Source organism: Copadichromis virginalis, linkage group LG16 (assembly GCF_057382275.1).
Source record: "Copadichromis virginalis isolate Kocher_CV1m ecotype Utaka linkage group LG16, C_Virginalis_male_GT1.1, whole genome shotgun sequence".
NCBI lineage: Eukaryota > Metazoa > Chordata > Actinopteri > Cichliformes > Cichlidae > Copadichromis > Copadichromis virginalis.
In genome coordinates this window covers 19367658-19385845 of record NC_140633.1, presented here as the reverse complement: position 1 = coordinate 19385845, position 18188 = coordinate 19367658, and the positions used below count along the sequence as shown (strand labels likewise).

Genomic DNA, 18188 nt, shown 5'->3' with positions numbered 1-18188 from the left:
ACACACACACACACACACACACACACACACACACACACATATTTATTTCCTCCTTTTTTTTTTCCACCTCCCCTTACAATCTCGTTTTCTATCCCTTGCTGCAACCCACTTGCTGCATCTCTCTCAGGGCTACGAGGATTGGCTCAGACACAAAGCTGACTGCTCTATAAACGAGTGTCCGGTGGACGTGGTGCAGCAGGGGAAGGTGGTGAGGACACAGAGTCACAAGCTACGGGTAAGAATGGCCTCATTAGAGCAGCATAGCACCTGAGGCCACAAAGCAACACTGCTGTTCTGCTGCATAGCTCACTTTTTTTTTTCCCTGTAACTGTCGCTCTCACCAGCCCACCCCTTTCTCTTCCTCTCTGCAGTCCTCTCGAACTTTCTTTACTGCTGCTTTTGCTCTCTCTTCACTTTCCCACCAATTAATTTCCCCGAAGCTGTGATAGATTGTCCCCCGGTGTAGCACGCGAGTCCCTCGGAGGACGAAGACGACTGATGTATTTCACGATTTAGGATATTCCTGTCATCATCCTCTGATGTTCTCTTCTGTCATTCTGATGCAACAGTAAATCTCTGTTTGGTGGTGTAATTCAGTTTGCCATGATTGCAAATGATTTTCATAATTTCACATCCCATCTTTGATCGAACTGGTAGTTTTTTTTTTCCATCTTTTCCATCTCAGCTCACGTAGGATTTCACGTTATTCCAGTATTATCTTCTCAGCCCACTATCCGATTCTGTTCACTTTAATGCACAAGTGAACTCTTCTTCTTTTTATAGAGCCATTACACCTCTTTCTGTATGAAAACACACTGGAAATAAGGCTCATTAATTTGCATTTATTAGTGTGGCTTTATTTACAGCAGTGCTGCTCGTGGTACCAAATGCAGGGGCGAATGCCAATATTTCTGTGAAAAATATAAACTAGTGTCACTCAGCTGGCATGCTGCTCTGCAGTAATCTGGCCTGTATCATCCAAGTATGAATGAAAACATCAGACTGCTTAATACTAGCCCATCACCTAAAATGTAGATGCATAGAATAGAGCCTGACCGATATTATGTGTGTGCTAATATCAGTCTGCTGATGAATCTGCATTGGCAGTTATAGCAGCCGATAAATTTTTAATTTATCTGCTAGAAAAACAGGAAAGAAGAGAGCAGAGAAACACGCTTCAACCGTGTAATGGGTGTTACAACTCTAAAACGTACCTGTTGGCGACACAGGAGTGCCTGTAGGTCACGAGGTAGACAGCCTGCTACAGTCTCCATCAGTGAGATGCTGAACCACCAGTTGCTCTCTAAAGCGTTCATTAGAATATAGAAAACACTTAGAAGAAGCATAAAAACAGTGTTTGTATGAATGGGTGAATGTGGCATGTTGTATAAAGTGCTTTGCCTGCTCAAGTAGAAAATCCCTGTATAAGAACCAGTCCTTTTTCCATTACTGTTTATGTGTTTGGACCGCCACATACACAGCAACCAGCTGATCTGAGTAGGGTAGAACATAAATGAGCAATCGACAACTTGTTGAGACAATAAAATGAGATCATTTTTAAACTGCATTGCGAATTTATTATGGACTCATAAATAACGACACATTCATTCTCGTTTTGAAGCATTGTTTTTTCATAATATGTAATTGGTGCTGGTTACATGTCGTGTCTGCTGCTCTTAAAGTAGAGTTAATGCAGACTATGTGGGAACCTCAGTATATAGTTTGCACAAATCTACCAAGTGAAAGCCCAAATGCACAAATATACTTTTTTTTTTCTTTTCTTTTTTTTATGTTTCCTGCCTGGCTTTATCTGTCACTGTCTCTTTCCTGTCTTTCTGCCTCTCTCTAGCTGTCTGTGTCTGTCTTCTGGGGATTGTTTTTTCTTTAGTGCTAAGGTTTCTTCCTTCCATAGATCAGAGAGGATTAAAGTGTGAATTGGGAGCAGGAATAATGATGAATACATTAATCATGCAAAATCAGAGAGCGTGTGTCATGTGTATGGTCACCGTGGAGATGGGATTTATCAGAGTTTAAGCTGCTCTGCTCGCATAATCCGTTATGCAATTTCTGATTTTATTTTTTTAATTTTTTTAAAGAGAGATGGTAAAGGATTTCTAACAGGTTTGTCAGTCCCTGTCACTAATTCTGTGTTTATGTATTTATTATTAATGATATCGAAACCACTTTTTGTCCTCTTCCAGGTGGGGGACATCGTTGTGGTGAAGGAAGATGAGACGTTCCCCTGTGACCTCATTCTTCTCTCCTCTAGTCGCTCTGATGGGACCTGCTACGTCACCACCACCAGCTTGGACGGGGAGTCTAGTCACAAGGTGCCACAACTAGTGAAACTGTTTGAATCAGTCTGTTCTCAACTTGTCTTTATAGCCATCCATCCATCTTCATCCGCTTTATCCGAGGCCGGGTCGCGGGGGCAGCAGCTTAAGCAGAGAAGCCCAGACCTCCCTCTTCCCAGCCACCTCCTCCAGTTTATTCGGGGGAACACCAAGGCGTTCCCAGGCCAGCCGAGAGATATAATCTCTCCAGCGTGTCCTGGGTCTGCCCCGGGGCCTCCTCCCGGTGGGACGTGCCCGGAACACCAACCCCAGGAGGCGCCAAGGAGGCGCCCAGGAGGCGCCCAGGAGGCATCCTTGTCAGATGCCCGAACCACCTCAGCTGGCTCCTTTCGATGTGAAGGAGCAGCGGCTCTACTCTGAGCCCCTCCCTGATGGCCGAATTTCTCACCCTATCTCTAAGGGAGAGGCCAGCCACCCTTCGGAGGAAGCTCATTTCTGCTGCTTGTATCCGCAATCACGTTCTTTCAGTCACTACCCACAGCTCGGGGCCATAGGTGAGGGTAGTTTGCATTGTCAGGACTATTGATTATTATAATATTGATTAAGAAAAAATGCAGGAAGCTAACGCAACCATGTTCATCATTCTAGTAAATATGTAATCTCAACACTATTCTGCAGTGTTTTACTGTAAATCTATAAACCTTATGGTTTATAATTTGGGAGTTTTTAATTACCTGGAGTATGAAAAGTCTTATGTGTTACAGATTTTAAATTGTGTGAATATTGCCTGTAATTATTACTAGTTATCTGCTGCAGTGCACTATTTAAGCTGCTTGACCCTGCTCACAGTTGCTGGGCTCGTGCAAGCTGCTTTACAACCCTGCTTTTCGGCTGTTTGACTAAAGGTTAATTTATTACATATTTATTACGCTATTTTCCAGCTCCCTGACTCTGCCAGTATTTAAAAGATTCATTTATTTTAAACTGTGCCAATCATTTGGCTCCCTTCTCTTAACTTAGGGGGAGTTAAACTTTTAACTTTCCTCTGACCCCACAAATAGAAGATTTGAACAACAGGTGGGCGGGCCTGCTATGCTCACAGGCAGAGCTGTGTGGCCGAGAGGAACATATTAAGGATATCTTCTCTTTTTGACATCATGAAGATCTAAACGTTTAAAAAAGAAAAGGTTGAAGTGTTTGGAGCAGTCCCAAGTCTGAGGTTTTGGCTCACAGGGATAAAATTATGCCCGTGTTTATTATGAACGCCAGTGTAAACGAAGGAAAAACAGAAATGCCATAATGACCTTTCATTGGATGACACTGCCACTGGAACACAGCAGCGAACATTCAGATGAATGAAGTATGATTGTATTAATGATTTATTGTCATTTCATACATTCTGCAAGTAGCGACCATGTAACGATGAATTTAATTGATTCACGTGCCACTTTAGGGTAAAAATCCAGTTGTCTAATGTACATATTTGTTGCTAATAATAGCAACGAATAATAATAGGACAAATATCTTTTTGGTTGGTCTGAAAAACGGAGCAGTTTAAGAAGGCACACTCTCTCCCCCACCAACTGCCCCCAACATGTCCGGCTGGATAACCGCTGCTCATCTACCATCACAATGAACACCGGTGTACCACAAGGCTGTGTGATGAGCCCTTTCCTCTACTCCCTCTTCACCCACGACTGCAGACCTGCTGATGGTTCCAACACCATCATTAAGTTTGCAGATGACACCACGGTGATTGGCCTCATCAGTGACAACGATGAGGCCGCCTACAGGGAGGAGGTGGATCGTCTGGCTGAGTGGTGCGACACAAACAACCTGCTGCTTAACACCGAGAAGACCAAGGAGCTCATCGTGGACTACAGGAGGAATGCTGACCCACATCCACCCATCCACATTAAGGGGATGGCTGTGGAGCGTGTGAGCAGCTTCAAGTTCCTGGGAGTCCACATCTCCGAGGATCTCACCTGGACGACCAACTGCTCCAAGCTGGTCAAGAAGGCTCACCAGCGCCTCTTCTTCTTGAGGACTCTGAGGGAGAACCACCTGTCCTCAGACATCCTGGTGAACTTCTATCGTTGCACCATCGAGAGCATCCTGACCAACTGTATAACAGTCTGGTACAGGAACTGCTCTGCCTCGGACCGGAAGGCGTTGCAGAGGGTCGTGAAAACTGCCCAGCGCATCGCCGGAGCACCACTTCCTGCCATAAAAGACATCTACAGGAAGCGGTGTCTGAAAAGGGCTGGGAAAATCATCAAAGACCCCAGTCACCCATCACATGGACTCTTCACCCTCCTGCCCTCTGGGAGGCGCTACAGGAGCCTCCGGACTAAGACCACCAGGTACCGGAACAGCTTCTTCCCCACAGCTGTCAGACTCCTGAACTCTGCCTCCTGACATCTGACCCACGTTAAACTCATGGACTGAACATACACACACCCACAATGGACAACTGTACCCTCAAACACACAATAATAACATGGACTGAACCACCACTCACAACCACTAGCACTTTATATAGCCTCTGTAGAAACTATCTACACCCTCACTTATCTTAACTGCACTACTGTATAGCTCTGTGTAAATAATCATTCTGTACATTCAATAATCTTTAATCCTACAACTGTTTACAACTTGCATAGTTCCCATTTCTGTATAGCTGTATATCCCAGATTCTGTAAAGTTATTTATTTCATATTCTGTATAGTTTTTCATATTTATATCCTGTTCATAGCCTGCACATAGCTTGTACTCACTACAGCCTGTACATACTTAGTTATAGAATATTCACAACATACTTCATACCGTGTACATTATAACATACCATAATAGACCCATTTCTGTAATATACTTACATATCTATATTATTGCTAATATATATTGTAATATATCTATATCACTAAAGCACTTCTGGACGGATGCAAACTGCATTTCGTTGCCCTGTACCTGTGCATGTGCAATGACAATAAAGTTGAATTCTATTCTATTCTATTCTATTAAGGTTTAACGGGAGTGTGAGGTTTCCATTTATTCTACTTTCTCATGTTTTCTGTCAGTGATTATTCACAAAAGATAATCAGCAGATTTACTCAATAATCAGAACATTAACTGGCTGCAGCCCTGCACTTTTCAGGCAGCATGCACCTACTCATAAATTCATAATGATCGAGGTGACACACTGGCCCACCTGCATAGGTGATCACTGGTGTCACTCACATGATCTTATGCATGGATGATCATATGCATACACAAACACACACACACACGTATTACCCACAGTACAGAACAGACTACTGAACTCATCTTCCTCATACATGCCCTCGGGGCAGCCCTCTGATGTGTTCACCATCCCAGCATGCTGTCCCCTGGTGACCCCAAGAGCGCCCGACTCATCTTGCTGCCTTTTTTTTTTTTTTTCCCCCTCAGTCATTTAGTGAACCGGCTGAGGCTCTTCTCATTAGCGACTGTGGGTGACATTTTCCTCTTGCTGTCTTCTTCATCCCCCTCTCCGGCACCTTTTCTGTCTCAGACCTATTATGCTATACCAGATACCATGGCCTTTAGAACAGAGCAGGAGGTGGATTCGCTACATGCCACTATTGAATGTGAACAACCGCAGCCTGACCTCTACAAGTGAGTGGGAAGCATGCTCACTGATGTATCTTTATATGCAAACCTGTTACAAGATACGTCCTCGTCACTGTGTGGGTCTTGTTTTGACATCGCACTGACTTCTTTACAGATTTGTGGGACGTATCAATATTTACAAGGACAAAGAAGAGCCTGTGGCGAGGTTTGTGTTCACTGTGTGAGTGTGTGAGTGTGTTTCAAGGGTTTAATGCCAACGGCCTTCAATTGTTTTCTCTGTAATAACACCAGCATCTTAATTGTATTGTTTCAGACCACTTGGAGCTGAGAATTTGCTCCTTAGAGGAGCCACGCTGAAGAACACACAGCATATTTACGGTATTGATGTGGATTCACTTTGCTTAATGACTCCTGAATGTTTTACAACAGTTGAAGAAATGCTGGTATCATTTCTGCATTTGTAACTCACTGTTGTCTGTACCTTCAGCTGTTGCAGTCTACACTGGCATGGAGACCAAGATGGCACTTAATTACCAGTCTAAATCTCAGAAGCGCTCTGCTGTGGAAAAGTATGATGAATCTCCCAGCTCATTTCACTGCATGATTGAAAGTCGTTCTTTGAACTGGTTAATTGAAATGCACCCTTCTTTATGCATACTCTCTCTCCTTCTCCTTCTGCAGGTCGATGAATGCCTTCCTCATAGTGTACTTGTGCATCTTGATCAGTAAAGCGGTGATCAACACTGTTCTGAAGTACGCTTGGCAGTGGTCGCCCGATCGGGATGAGCCCTGGTACAACCACAGGACTGAGCACGAGCGTCAGCGCCATGTGGTCCGTTCATAAGTCCTCTACGTTTTTAAAAGTAACCACTTAAACCAAGCGTCTGGTGTCACTTAAAACTTCATAGCTGTTTGTCTCCCTCCCCCAACTCAGGTGATCCGAGCCTTCACAGACTTCCTGGCCTTCATGGTTTTGTTTAATTACATCATCCCCGTGTCCATGTATGTAACGGTGGAGATGCAGAAATTTCTTGGCTCCTATTTCATCAGCTGGGACGAGGAGATGTTTGACGAGGAGCTGGGAGAAGGCGCTCAGGTGAACACCTCGGACCTGAATGAAGAGCTGGGACAGGTACACGCGCACGCCCAGATGCGGACTGTCGGATGCAATCTAAACTCTGTTGAGGCATGCCTCTACTGTACCCTTCTCCTTTCTCCCTCCTAGGTGGAATATGTGTTTACTGATAAGACGGGCACTCTAACTGAGAACAACATGGAGTTTATCGAATGCTGCGTTGATGGGAACGTCTATATCCCACACGCGATCTGCAACGGCCAAATCCTCAGCGCTGCGTCAAGTATAGACATGATTGATTCCTCACCTGGTGGCTACAGGAGAGTAAGTGTGTTTTGCTAAACAAACAAGGGGAAGCTAACCTCAGTTATAAGGCTGGAGGATTTTGATATATCCTATACCCAATACATATAAATTTTAACACTTTCGTTGTATAGTGTATACTTTGTCTTATATTGGGGGTGAAAAAAAAGTCCTCTGGTACACGGAAAAGTGATGAGCATTGCACTTATGGTAGTGGCAACAAAGATTAGTTTAGATTTAATAAAAGAAAACTTGTGTAGTCAGCATAAGCAGCAGTAGCTGCCACAGATGACTAGAGCGCGCGAGAGAGAGGACGAAGGGTGCTCACTGCCAAAAAGTGCTGAAAAGATTTCCTGCTTTATTGCTGGGGGAGGGGGGGGTTTATATATAGCACAGAAATGTCACGCTATCGACTAAACAGAATCAATTGTGTAAAAAACAAAAAGAGGATTCGTTCTTCACTCTTGTTGTAATTATGCACCTTCTAACTCGGCCTGTTGCCTCCATAAGAAATGATTACGATATGTAGCTGTGCCTTTTGTCTGTCGCTGCAGGAATACGAGGATTTGTTTTTTCGGGCGCTGTGTCTGTGCCACACGGTGCAGGTGAAGGAGGAGGAGACGGTGGATGGCATCAAGAGGGGCATCCACCAGGGCAGGCCCACCTCCTTCTACATCTCTTCCTCACCAGATGAGGTAGCTTTGGTCGAGGGAATGAAAAGGTAAATGCGCTAAAACCACACAAAGTCCCCTAAAATCTTTATAGGTTCAAGTTACATTAAACTTTATTAGTGCGTATTTTATATTTTGGTTGAAAATGTATTTCGGTCAATTACCGTCCAGAACCTTTACTTTTGCCTTCAGGCTGCTCTTCCAACACGGACTCAGCCAGTAAACAGGAATCTGCTGTTTATTTCACAACGGATTAGGGGTTTGGCCGATTCATCAGTTTTATCTAGAAAGGCTTCAGTAAGGGAAACCTGACCTGGAAGTGTCTGTGTGGTAGCCATAACAGGAGCTGGTTCAATTCTCTAAATATTAAGGGAAAGTGCTTCCTTGGTTCCTTTGTTACCTCCTGTAGCAGAGGATACACAGGATAAAATAAGATATTACAGTTTGTTTTATTTTATAGGCTGTTTGTATTATTTAAAATCTCAACCTTTTAATGAATATGTTGCACCAGTATTTTATTTTTATTTAATCTGGCCTGTATGAAACGACATGGTGAGAACACATTGGTGCATTTTGGAATCCATCCTCTGGATTTTGTAGTTTCAGTATGGCAGACAGTTACTAGTCTAATGTAAGTATAATCAGTCTTTGGAAATTCTCCTTCACACCTTTTTAGTCATCTTTTCTTTCATTACTGTGTTTCACTGAAGTAAAGTAAAGGAGATCAATGTTCTTTTTTTAAAATATTTGACCTTCTTTGTACCGCAAGTACCAAAAACTGCAGTTCCACAAATGACCACTTGAGGCTGTCTCCCTGTTAGAGCCCAAATAAACAGTTTAGGTTTTCATGGTGAATTGCCTCCTTCATGATGATTTAATTTGTATTATAATTTAAAGTAATGTGTGACACGTAGGTGCTGATACAGTCTGCTCGCTGTCCCTTCTGTTAAGTTATGACTCTGAACTCCTCTAGATTATGTTTGTGGCAGCTTTTGGGACATTTTAATAAAATTGTCTGAAAAATATTATAACTGTGATAACTTCCTGTACAGTTGATTGTAGTAACAGCTTGTTTTCAAAGACATATCCTCCTTACCACTTGCAGTGAGTCCACTATGTTGGCAGAGGGAGGGTGCAGGGTCACCCCCTCCAACAAAATGGTCTTGGCTCAATTTTTCCTGAAGTACTATCTGGCAGTGCAAATTGTTGGTCGGTCAAGAACAATTTAAAGCCTTGATGGCACAGAGGATGATGCAGACAGGCTGCTGTGAAGTTTTCAGACTTGTATTATCCTTGATTAACTTCTGCTGTGTTTTACTGTCTGATTACTGTTGAATTACTCAAACTGGACCCCAAGAAGCACCAAGTCCACGCCAACACAGAGAACCTTTTCATTTTTTTTGTGTGTGCTATTTTAATAGTATAGTGTAGGACACGTCAACCATGCACCATCAGGGAATGCTGCTGTCTTATATAGCTTTCACAGATGTGCTCTGTCTTCGGCGTATGTGTGAGCTCAGGTTACGCAGAATGCATCAGAGCACCTTTAGCCTTTCCAAGTGGGGCATAAGCGAGTATTGGTGTACATGGTTGCTTTTTGTTGGGCTTTAATGCATCTTTTTCCTTTCACTCTTGTTGCTAGGCTCGGTTACACATATCTAAGACTGAAGGACAACTACATGGAGATCCTCAACAAAGATGACGAGATTGAAAGGTCGGTGTGCTAAGAGACTGGTGCGGTTACTCCACAGGAGATAAAATGAGATTAATTCACTTGATGGAGTTGTGGTCACACATAAGCCGTCATACAACAGCCCTCAGCTTGTGTCTCATGTTCACCCGAGGTTACAAAAAAACTACAACCACCAAAGAGCAGGCAGAGGGTTGCTTTTTACGGAACTACTCAATCGAATCAAAACGTTCCAGCTGATCAGAAAAAACAGAAGCCGAACGAGTTTCCATTAGAGAGTGGTTTTGTGGCAAGTGTTTAATGTTTTGATCCGTGGGATGTGTTTGTGTAACCGCTTTCCCTCGCTATCACTCTCTGCAGTGGCCTGTCAATAGTGAGCTATTTTAAGGAAGCAGGGGAGCTCAGGAAGGGAGGGTGGTGCAGTGGGCAGCGGTGAAGACTTTAGCGGCAATGTGAAAGAAAAAGGTTTTACAGCTTTCTTGCATTTTGTGCTTTTACCCTTTTTAAGGGATCCAAGACCACTCGAGCCAAAAATAGAATTAATTTAAGCCTCGGCCATCAATCTGCATTGTGGTCTGTTTTACAGCTTGCTAATCAGGAAGTTAAAGGATGTAATGAAACTGTAAGAGGGGATAATGTGAGTTGTTTATCTTACAAATTATTGGAAACTAAATTGAATGGAGGAAAAAAATGCAAAAATGAGTGTGTGCACTTATCAGAACTGTTGAGTGTTGGACAATTTGTAGATAATATGCAGCACTCTGGGGGAAAAAAAAGCCACAAACAAATATCTTTGCAAATAAGAAAATTAACAAAACAATAACTGCGTCTTTGCCAATGCCGTCTCTCCATCAGGTTTGAATTGCTCCATGTGCTGAACTTTGACTCTGTCAGGAGGCGAATGAGTGTTATAGTCAAGTCGAGCTCAGGTAAGATATCGTCTAACACGGGGCTGTTTATCGGATGCAGTTCTTGCAGTTGGCTTTACGGATATTTGTTTTGCGTGCTCCCAGGAGACTACCTGCTGTTCTGTAAGGGTGCTGACTCATCCATTTTTCCACGAGTGGTCTCGGGAAAGGTGGAACAAGTTAAAGCCCGGGTGGAACAAAATGCAATGGTAAGTGGACAGTTTAACCAGCACTGGTTATATAAGGGGATTGATGATACACTGCATCAGGTCAGTTTTAGATATCATTCAGAAATCTTTCATAGCTTCATGCTATAAACTTAAATTTTAATGTTACATTTGAACAAGAGGTTTAAAGAAAATTAATATTTCCTTTAAAAACATGAAAAGAGTACCTCTGTGTGGCATTTTTATTTTTTCATCTTTTAGCATACTAGTTTTTTGTGTGTGTGTTTTTTGTTGTTGTTGTTGTTGTTTTTTTACTGCCCTTCTTTGACGCCTTGCACCTTAATGAGTCTTACTTTTAGCTAAAGCAGTCCACTGTTCCAGCCAACAAAAAAAATCTCTAAATGGTACCGATCCAGCACTCAAATTATTAGAAGACAAAGTTAGCAACTACTTAGACAGGATAGTTGAGCGTGTAGCAGTTAAAGAGCCATATATTTCCCTCAGGGGGGGTTTTTGGAGCCCAGCTAAAAAGTGAAGATTGCACCTACCTTGAAATGACAGATACAAATGTAACTACAAATAAATGCTAGTGCACTTATAACTCTGCTAGATGTGAATGAAAACACATTTTATTCTAAAGCACGTATGGCTCTAATGTGGATGAGATTGGAACACTTGCGATCAGCATTTGAATTTGTTCATTTTTCTCCATCGCTCACTTCGCTGTAACACCAGGAAGGGCTGCGAACTCTGTGCGTCGCCTATCGAAGGCTCTCACAGTCTGAATACCAGGAGGCGTGTCATCACCTGATGGAAGCCAAACTTGCCCTGCAGGACAGGGAGCAGAGGCTGGCTCAGGCCTATGACATCATCGAGAGAGACTTTGTTCTTCTGGGTGCCACAGCAGTGGAGGACAGGTTGGTCAGAAAGAGGGGAACGGAGAGATTTAAAAACAGTGCAGCAGCGGGGGGGCAGAAGGACAGAAGGGAAGATTAATGAATCATTAAGCCGCCCTTAAAGGATTGTCTTCAGAGCGTTCTCATGACTCATGAGTGCAAGAAGAATATTGTGTCAGAGCTCTGATAGGTGACTTACTATTAATACTGCTGTTTCTTTTCCACTGAGAGAATAAATATGCAAGATGTTTTTACGCTCGGAAATAGCAGACCACAGCATTGACCCCAACTTGATTGATCGCAAGCACGACAGTTTAATTTCCTAACAGATAAGCTGCTGATGGGCAGGGACAGGGGTGGCCATGCATTGATAAGTTATCACCAGTCTGTAATGGATTGATTGAAGCTTTGATGAATGCTTTAGTTCTGCATAGCTGAGTGGAGGCTGCATCACTTATTGACTTATCGATGCGCAGGCTCCAGGAGAAAGCAGCAGACACTATTGAGTCACTGCACAAGGCTGGGATGAAAGTTTGGGTCCTGACCGGGGACAAGATGGAGACGGCGGCGGCTACTTGCTACGCCAGCAAGCTGTTCCGTCGCACCACCCAAATCCTGGAGCTCACCAAGAAACGCACGGAAGAGCAGAGCCTTCACGATGTGTTGTTTGAACTCAACAGGACTGTTCTCAGACAGCGCTCCATCTCTGGGTATATGCTCATGTGGGCAATCTGCGTTATGTGTGCAACTGCCTCTTGGTCAAATCAGTAGATCTTTTAGTCCTTCTGATGTGTACATGGATTTCCCTGTTGATTAGTCTGTGACGCATTGTTTTTTTTTTGTTTTTTTCTCAGCTTGTCCGTAGACTGCCTCGACTTTGGCCTCATTATCGACGGGGCCACTCTTTCTGCAGTATTGAAGCCCAACCAGGAGGGTGCAGGCCACGGCAACTACAGAGAGATCTTTCTAGAGATCTGTCGTAACTGTAGCGCCGTACTCTGCTGTCGCATGGCACCTCTGCAAAAAGCACAGGTAAAGGAAGTATGCGTGAAGTAAATATGCCACCTCCAAAGTGGCACATTCACAGTGGTACTGATTGGAATGGGATGGGCTTTTCGCAGATTGTGAAGCTGATTAAAGCCTCCAAGGAGCACCCCATAACCCTCGCTATTGGCGATGGAGCCAACGATGTCAGCATGATCTTGGAAGCACATGTGGGAATTGGTGAGTGCATTTAAGCACCATAATTATCAGCTAATTTGCTAAATCATCCATTTAATATTTAACCCAATGCTGATCATGATATTTGATAGCAGAGCTTTAGGTTAACCTAAAGTAAACCTTTGTTTTTGACAATAATCTATCAATTTAGGTGATCACATGTGGCATAATTGTAGTAATTGCAGGATATTTGCAAGTAAAATGCTAAAGGCAGTAACTGCAGCAATAAACATGCGATTAGACTCGTGATCAGGCTGCATTTAACCCTCTTTTCATTTCTTTAGGCATCATGGGTAAAGAAGGTAGACAAGCAGCAAGAAATAGTGACTACGCCATCCCGAAGTTCAAACACCTGAAGAAGATGCTTCTGGTCCATGGCCATTACTACTACATCCGAATTGCTGAGCTCGTTCAGTACTTCTTCTACAAGGTACTAGACGGGCGCCTCATGCGCTCAAGTGGCTCATACGTTTTAATCACTTTATCGTAATTCCCAGTGAAACAGAGCCACAATGAACCAGATTTTGCAGCTACTCTGACAGATTACTGGATTCATGAATCCGTGGTGCAACCTATTCCCGGATTCATGCCCATGATGATCAGTGTGGGCGGCTTCCACAGCAAACAGTGCCCTGCCAACTGATTCATTTTTTTTCCCTTTTTGGCAGGCCAGCTGCTTACGGCCCACTCAGTGAGCTTATAGCACACAATTTCTGCATAAACAGAAATGTGTAGATAGTAGCATTTTTAGAGTCTTTAATTTTTTTCATTCGTACTTGTCACAAGCTTATCACTTTCTTTGCTTGTTGTGTTGTTTTTTTTCTTCTCCCCCCCCCCCCCTTAAATCTTTCCAGAATGTATGCTTCATCTTCCCTCAGTTCCTCTATCAATTCTTCTGTGGATTCTCCCAGCAGGTAAGTACTTTATACGGTGTCGGAGTTATCATTGAGAAGCACGCAGTCATATTTGCATTGGTCACATATTCTCACAGGAGCTTCAAATAGTAACTATTTCTGTATCTATCACTGATGATGAGAGAGGTTTTGCTCAAGCCGTGTGCTGGCATGTCATCCTTCTTCCCTCACTTGTATCTCTTCTTTGATTCTTAACTCCTCCCACTGATGTAGGAGAGAGGGGCAAGAGAGGAGACATGACCTAATCCTTATCCAAAAGGTTCTCTTGAGGTGTCTTGAAGTGAATTTAAGTGATTATAAGAACTTCAGCAATGCTGGACAAGGAATAATTTATAGATGGAGGGGAGAGGAAGTGATAGTTCACAAGTTATTATAATGAAAAGCACCCATAGACGCCACATTTTCTCTCAGTGCTGTGTTCTCTCCAGCTCTGGGGATCTATCAACCATAGTAACAGAAAACAACATTACATGCACAACAGTATTTATATGGCAGATGAAGTCACTAATCGTCTGGCAAACTTAGCGAAGCATATAGCAGTTGAGACCAATTTAAAACCGATAGAATAAATTAGACATACACTCACAGGCCAGTTCATTAGGTACACATGTTTAACAGCTTGTTAATGCAGTTAACATGGCAGCAGCCCAGTTCGTTGAGGCATGTAGGCGTATTCAAGATGACTTGTAAGAACTCAAACTGAGCATCAGAGTGAGGAGGGAAGGGGTTGTTTCATGTCGCTTCATCAAAAGCCATCACACATTAGCCATTGTGCTTGTTTTGTTGGTGTAAAAGTTGTTTGTGCACCTAAAGTGTTTCAACGGACACCGTTAAGAGAACCACAGTAACGTTCCTAGCTCTAATAAGTCAAATATGTCAGTATGTAAATGGTTTCAGATCACTGATGCCGTCTGTTTCCTCTGCAGCCTCTGTACGACACGGCGTATTTGACGCTTTACAACATCAGCTTCACCTCCCTCCCCATTCTGCTGTACAGCCTGGTTGAGCAGCACGTCAGCATGGACACATTGAAGAGAGAGCCCTCCTTGTACAGGTGAGCTCAGAAGAAATCCGATCCCCAAATATTCTCTTTGTGCATGTAATAGCTGTTGTTCCTAATGTACGTTGTCACTCTGTGTTTTTCTCAGGGACATTGCGAAGAACTCCCTCCTCCGCTGGCCTGTCTTTCTCTACTGGACATGCCTGGGTGTGTTTGATGCTGTTGTCTTCTTCTTCGGTGCCTACTTCCTGTTTGACAACACCACCTTCACCAGCAACGGCCAGGTAAGCCTCTGTCTCCCTGTCGGCAAAAGGCGGTGATAACGGCCAGTACGCGAACAGAGCGGAAACTGAAGACTTAAGGGGTGTTTGTGGTGTTTGAGGCATCTTTTAGGGGATTAGAGGGAATAAATGGATGTAAAGTAAGTGCTCTCATTATAAACGCTCACTCGATGGGGTCTCGTTAAAGAGGAGCTTAGGTGTAGCGGTTTGACTTTGCGGTCCTGGCATTGTGGATCTGTAGTAGTAACGTGTCTGTCCTGGGTCCCCATAGGTCAGCTACATTGGATCTCCATTCATATTGACAATAGCATCTTTCTCTGTATTGTTAATTTGTATCATGTCAACTGTTTTTGATCGGTCCTGTTTTTTAAGTTGAGACATCCTGAAATTCATTTTGCCCTTTGTCCTGATTCTTTTCTCTTTTCTCCCCTCCCCCTCCTTCTCCCTGCTTCCTCTCTCTTTATTTTGCTCCTCTTTCTTCTTCTTCTTCTTCTTCTCCCTCTCCTCCTTCAGCTTATGACCACCAACACACAGATGGTAAGCCTGTCTCCCTCCCTGTCAGCTCTCTCTGTCTCTCATACCCTTTTTCGTTCCTGTCGTATTGTTTACGCCTTCAGTTTGACCGTCTCATACCGCTCCATCCTTTCTCACGTCACCGCCATCCATGCACTTCCGTTTGAATGTGTAGTTTTCTAGCGCTCCATTATTCCCCTAATCTATGTAAAGCCCTGAATCCTTGCACAGTATCCTGATCTTAACTGACATGGTAGAAATCTTAGATGCTTCCTCACATTATCCTTGTGTTTCCTTCTGGTAGTAAACAAATGAATACTAGTATCGCTGTGGCTCGAGATCCAACATCTGTTTGTTTTGTTTGTTTTCTGTCGACCTTGTTTGTGCATTTGTGTGTATTTGTACGTCCATGTAATTTCACTGATGTGGGAGGTTTATAAAGGGGGGGGGGGACCGTACTATTTCTGCAGTTTATAAAGGAAAGAAGTAATGGACACTGGTATCAACAGACAGCTGGTTTCTTTGCCTTGATCTTCCTATCCTGTCACGATCCTCCCTCTTTCATCTTCTCATCCCATCTGTTCACCCCCGATGTCTCCTTAAACCTTTCTAGGATTTCATCAGGTAGAAATATTTGCACACTGAGATATGAAGTGAAAAAGCCTCCAGTTCAGTGCCCACAATATCCCTTTCTCTCACCTTTTATCACAGCAGATATGATGTAAGAGTGTCTGTTCCCTCCTCGGTTTACTTGCTGGAGGGGCGGGCGGGTATCGTAGGGTGTTAAGTAATCCGTGGATGCAGGGAGAACAGCTTGTGCGATTGATGTTGCCTCTAACTCTCTTCTTCCTCTCTTATCCCTGCAGATGTTTGGGAACTGGACGTTTGGGACTCTCATCTTTACTGTTCTGGTGTTCACTGTAACACTAAAGGTGTGTTTGGAAATCCACTGAGGGGAAAATATTTAAGTAAAGCTAATATCAACTACCTTTACATAAATGATATCTTAGTTTGTACCCAGCTAGCTCCTTTTCACTATGTCTATGTTCTGTTTGTTTCAGCTTGCCTTGGACACGCACCACTGGACCTGGATTAATCACTTTGTCATTTGGGGGTCGCTACTTTTCTATGTTATCTTCTCTCTTCTCTGGGGTGGGATCATTTGGTAAGATGTGCTATGATTTTACTTGAATCAGTAAAGTTTATGCTGATCAGTGTATTTCAGGAAAGTCATTGATTTTTTTTTTTCTTTCTGCCTTTTATTTCGCTGCTCAGGCCCTTCCTGAACTACCAGAGGATGTACTACGTGTTCATGCAGATGCTGTCCAGCGGTCCGGCCTGGCTCAGCATCATCCTCCTCATTACAGTCAGCTTGCTGCCAGATGTCATCAAGAAGGTCCTCTGCAGGGCCATGTGTCCCACAGCCACTGAACGCGCACAGGTACAATGTTGGCACCACCTCCACATGAAGCTGGAGGTTTGAATTGTCTCGTGTCTGAAATTAGGCTGTAGATATTTTTTCACTGTAGTGATTTCTGATAGTGTTCACTAAATGCTAACCAGTGACTAATTAACGCTTTCCCCCTTTTCACTACTCAAAATCTGAGCTCATACTACACATCTCAGTACCCTAGTGGTGTGCCATAAATCTGTTGACTGTATTATGAAAGGAGGCCATTCAGATCCTTAGTTTATCTGAATATCAGCTGGATTTACTGACTTCCCGTTCTCTGTGGCTTAGCCTTACGTTGCCGTGAAACAAGCTTCACCGTGAGTGGAAAAGCGAGTGAAAGGTCTGACAGATTTCTTCCTCTTGTGCTTTTTTCCCCCTCCTCTTCTCTTCTTTCTCACTGCACCCTAATGGATCACCGTAATCAAAATCCACACCACCTCTCATTGAGCCTTTCTCTCCTTTCCTTTCTTTTTGCCTTGTTATGCCTTATCTTCACTACTTCCATCCTCCTCTTTATTCTTTTTTTCTTCCTCCCTCCTCATTACTGTCTCCTCTCTCGCCCTCCTTTGTTTTGTCCCCCCACTCACTCACGCGCTCTTTCATGGTAACTACAGTCCACCCGCCCGTGCCTTACTGTGGAACCGTCCACCATCTTCATGCTTTCACAGTCCTCCAGCAGAATGAGTTTCTGATTGGGCCAGAGAGACGAGAGAGGAGCGGGAAGAAGAGGTGACCCTCTCTTTTAAGCCCTCATCTCTGTTTGCATGGTGGCATGCCCCTGTATAAACCACAAAGCACCATCTCTACTAATGTGAAACTAACTACTAGCTGCTAATGACGACACAGCACCCGGTTTGTAAGGTTGCATTTGTAGTATCCTTTTGCTGCCATTTTCATTACATATTTCATTGCGTTTAGTTTCCCTTGGTATGTTTGACATGTATTTTGTTGTCACCGTTCCAGCCAGTCTCATCTATATGTTGTTAAAATGATGATGTGTCGTTGTTGGTAGGACTTTTGTCATATTAGGTTTTACCTGAAACAGTTGAATTTTACAGAAATTTGCACACTGTTTCCTCTAGAAAATACCAGTTTAGCTTTCCTTATTTATTTGTAGCTGGTTTATTAGTCAAAAAGTGAATCAATTATTAGCTGTTCGGTTTAAAAATTCAAAACGACCTTTGGTTCTAGCT

The 18188-nt window shown here is 43.4% G+C and overlaps 1 protein-coding gene across 5 annotated transcripts in view; it reads left to right on the top strand.

Annotated features, from left to right (window-relative positions):
• The window catches only part of LOC146690597 (phospholipid-transporting ATPase IH-like), a 35387-nt gene that overhangs the window by 12663 nt on the left and 4536 nt on the right, over positions 1-18188 (top strand). For 2 of the 5 annotated variants that reach the window (XM_085435771.1, XM_085435773.1), the window contains 25 exons: positions 128-235; positions 2202-2330; positions 5845-5948; positions 6058-6108; positions 6217-6281; positions 6391-6472; positions 6585-6735; positions 6838-7035; positions 7129-7302; positions 7836-8002; positions 9595-9666; positions 10498-10571; positions 10656-10759; positions 11453-11634; positions 12090-12323; positions 12468-12645; positions 12735-12837; positions 13119-13264; positions 13689-13748; positions 14675-14802; positions 14897-15032; positions 15543-15566; positions 16409-16474; positions 16604-16707; positions 16818-16983. In XM_085435771.1, the coding sequence (XP_085291897.1) occupies positions 128-235; positions 2202-2330; positions 5845-5948; positions 6058-6108; positions 6217-6281; positions 6391-6472; positions 6585-6735; positions 6838-7035; positions 7129-7302; positions 7836-8002; positions 9595-9666; positions 10498-10571; positions 10656-10759; positions 11453-11634; positions 12090-12323; positions 12468-12645; positions 12735-12837; positions 13119-13264; positions 13689-13748; positions 14675-14802; positions 14897-15032; positions 15543-15566; positions 16409-16474; positions 16604-16707; positions 16818-16983 (3006 nt within the window). Of the gene's footprint in view, positions 1-127; positions 236-2201; positions 2331-5844; positions 5949-6057; positions 6109-6216; positions 6282-6390; positions 6473-6584; positions 6736-6837; positions 7036-7128; positions 7303-7835; positions 8003-9594; positions 9667-10497; positions 10572-10655; positions 10760-11452; positions 11635-12089; positions 12324-12467; positions 12646-12734; positions 12838-13118; positions 13265-13688; positions 13749-14674; positions 14803-14896; positions 15033-15542; positions 15567-16408; positions 16475-16603; positions 16708-16817; positions 16984-17609; positions 17725-18188 lie in introns of all 5 variants that reach the window. The other 3 variants (XM_085435774.1, XM_085435775.1, XM_085435772.1) reach the window with 3 other exon arrangements.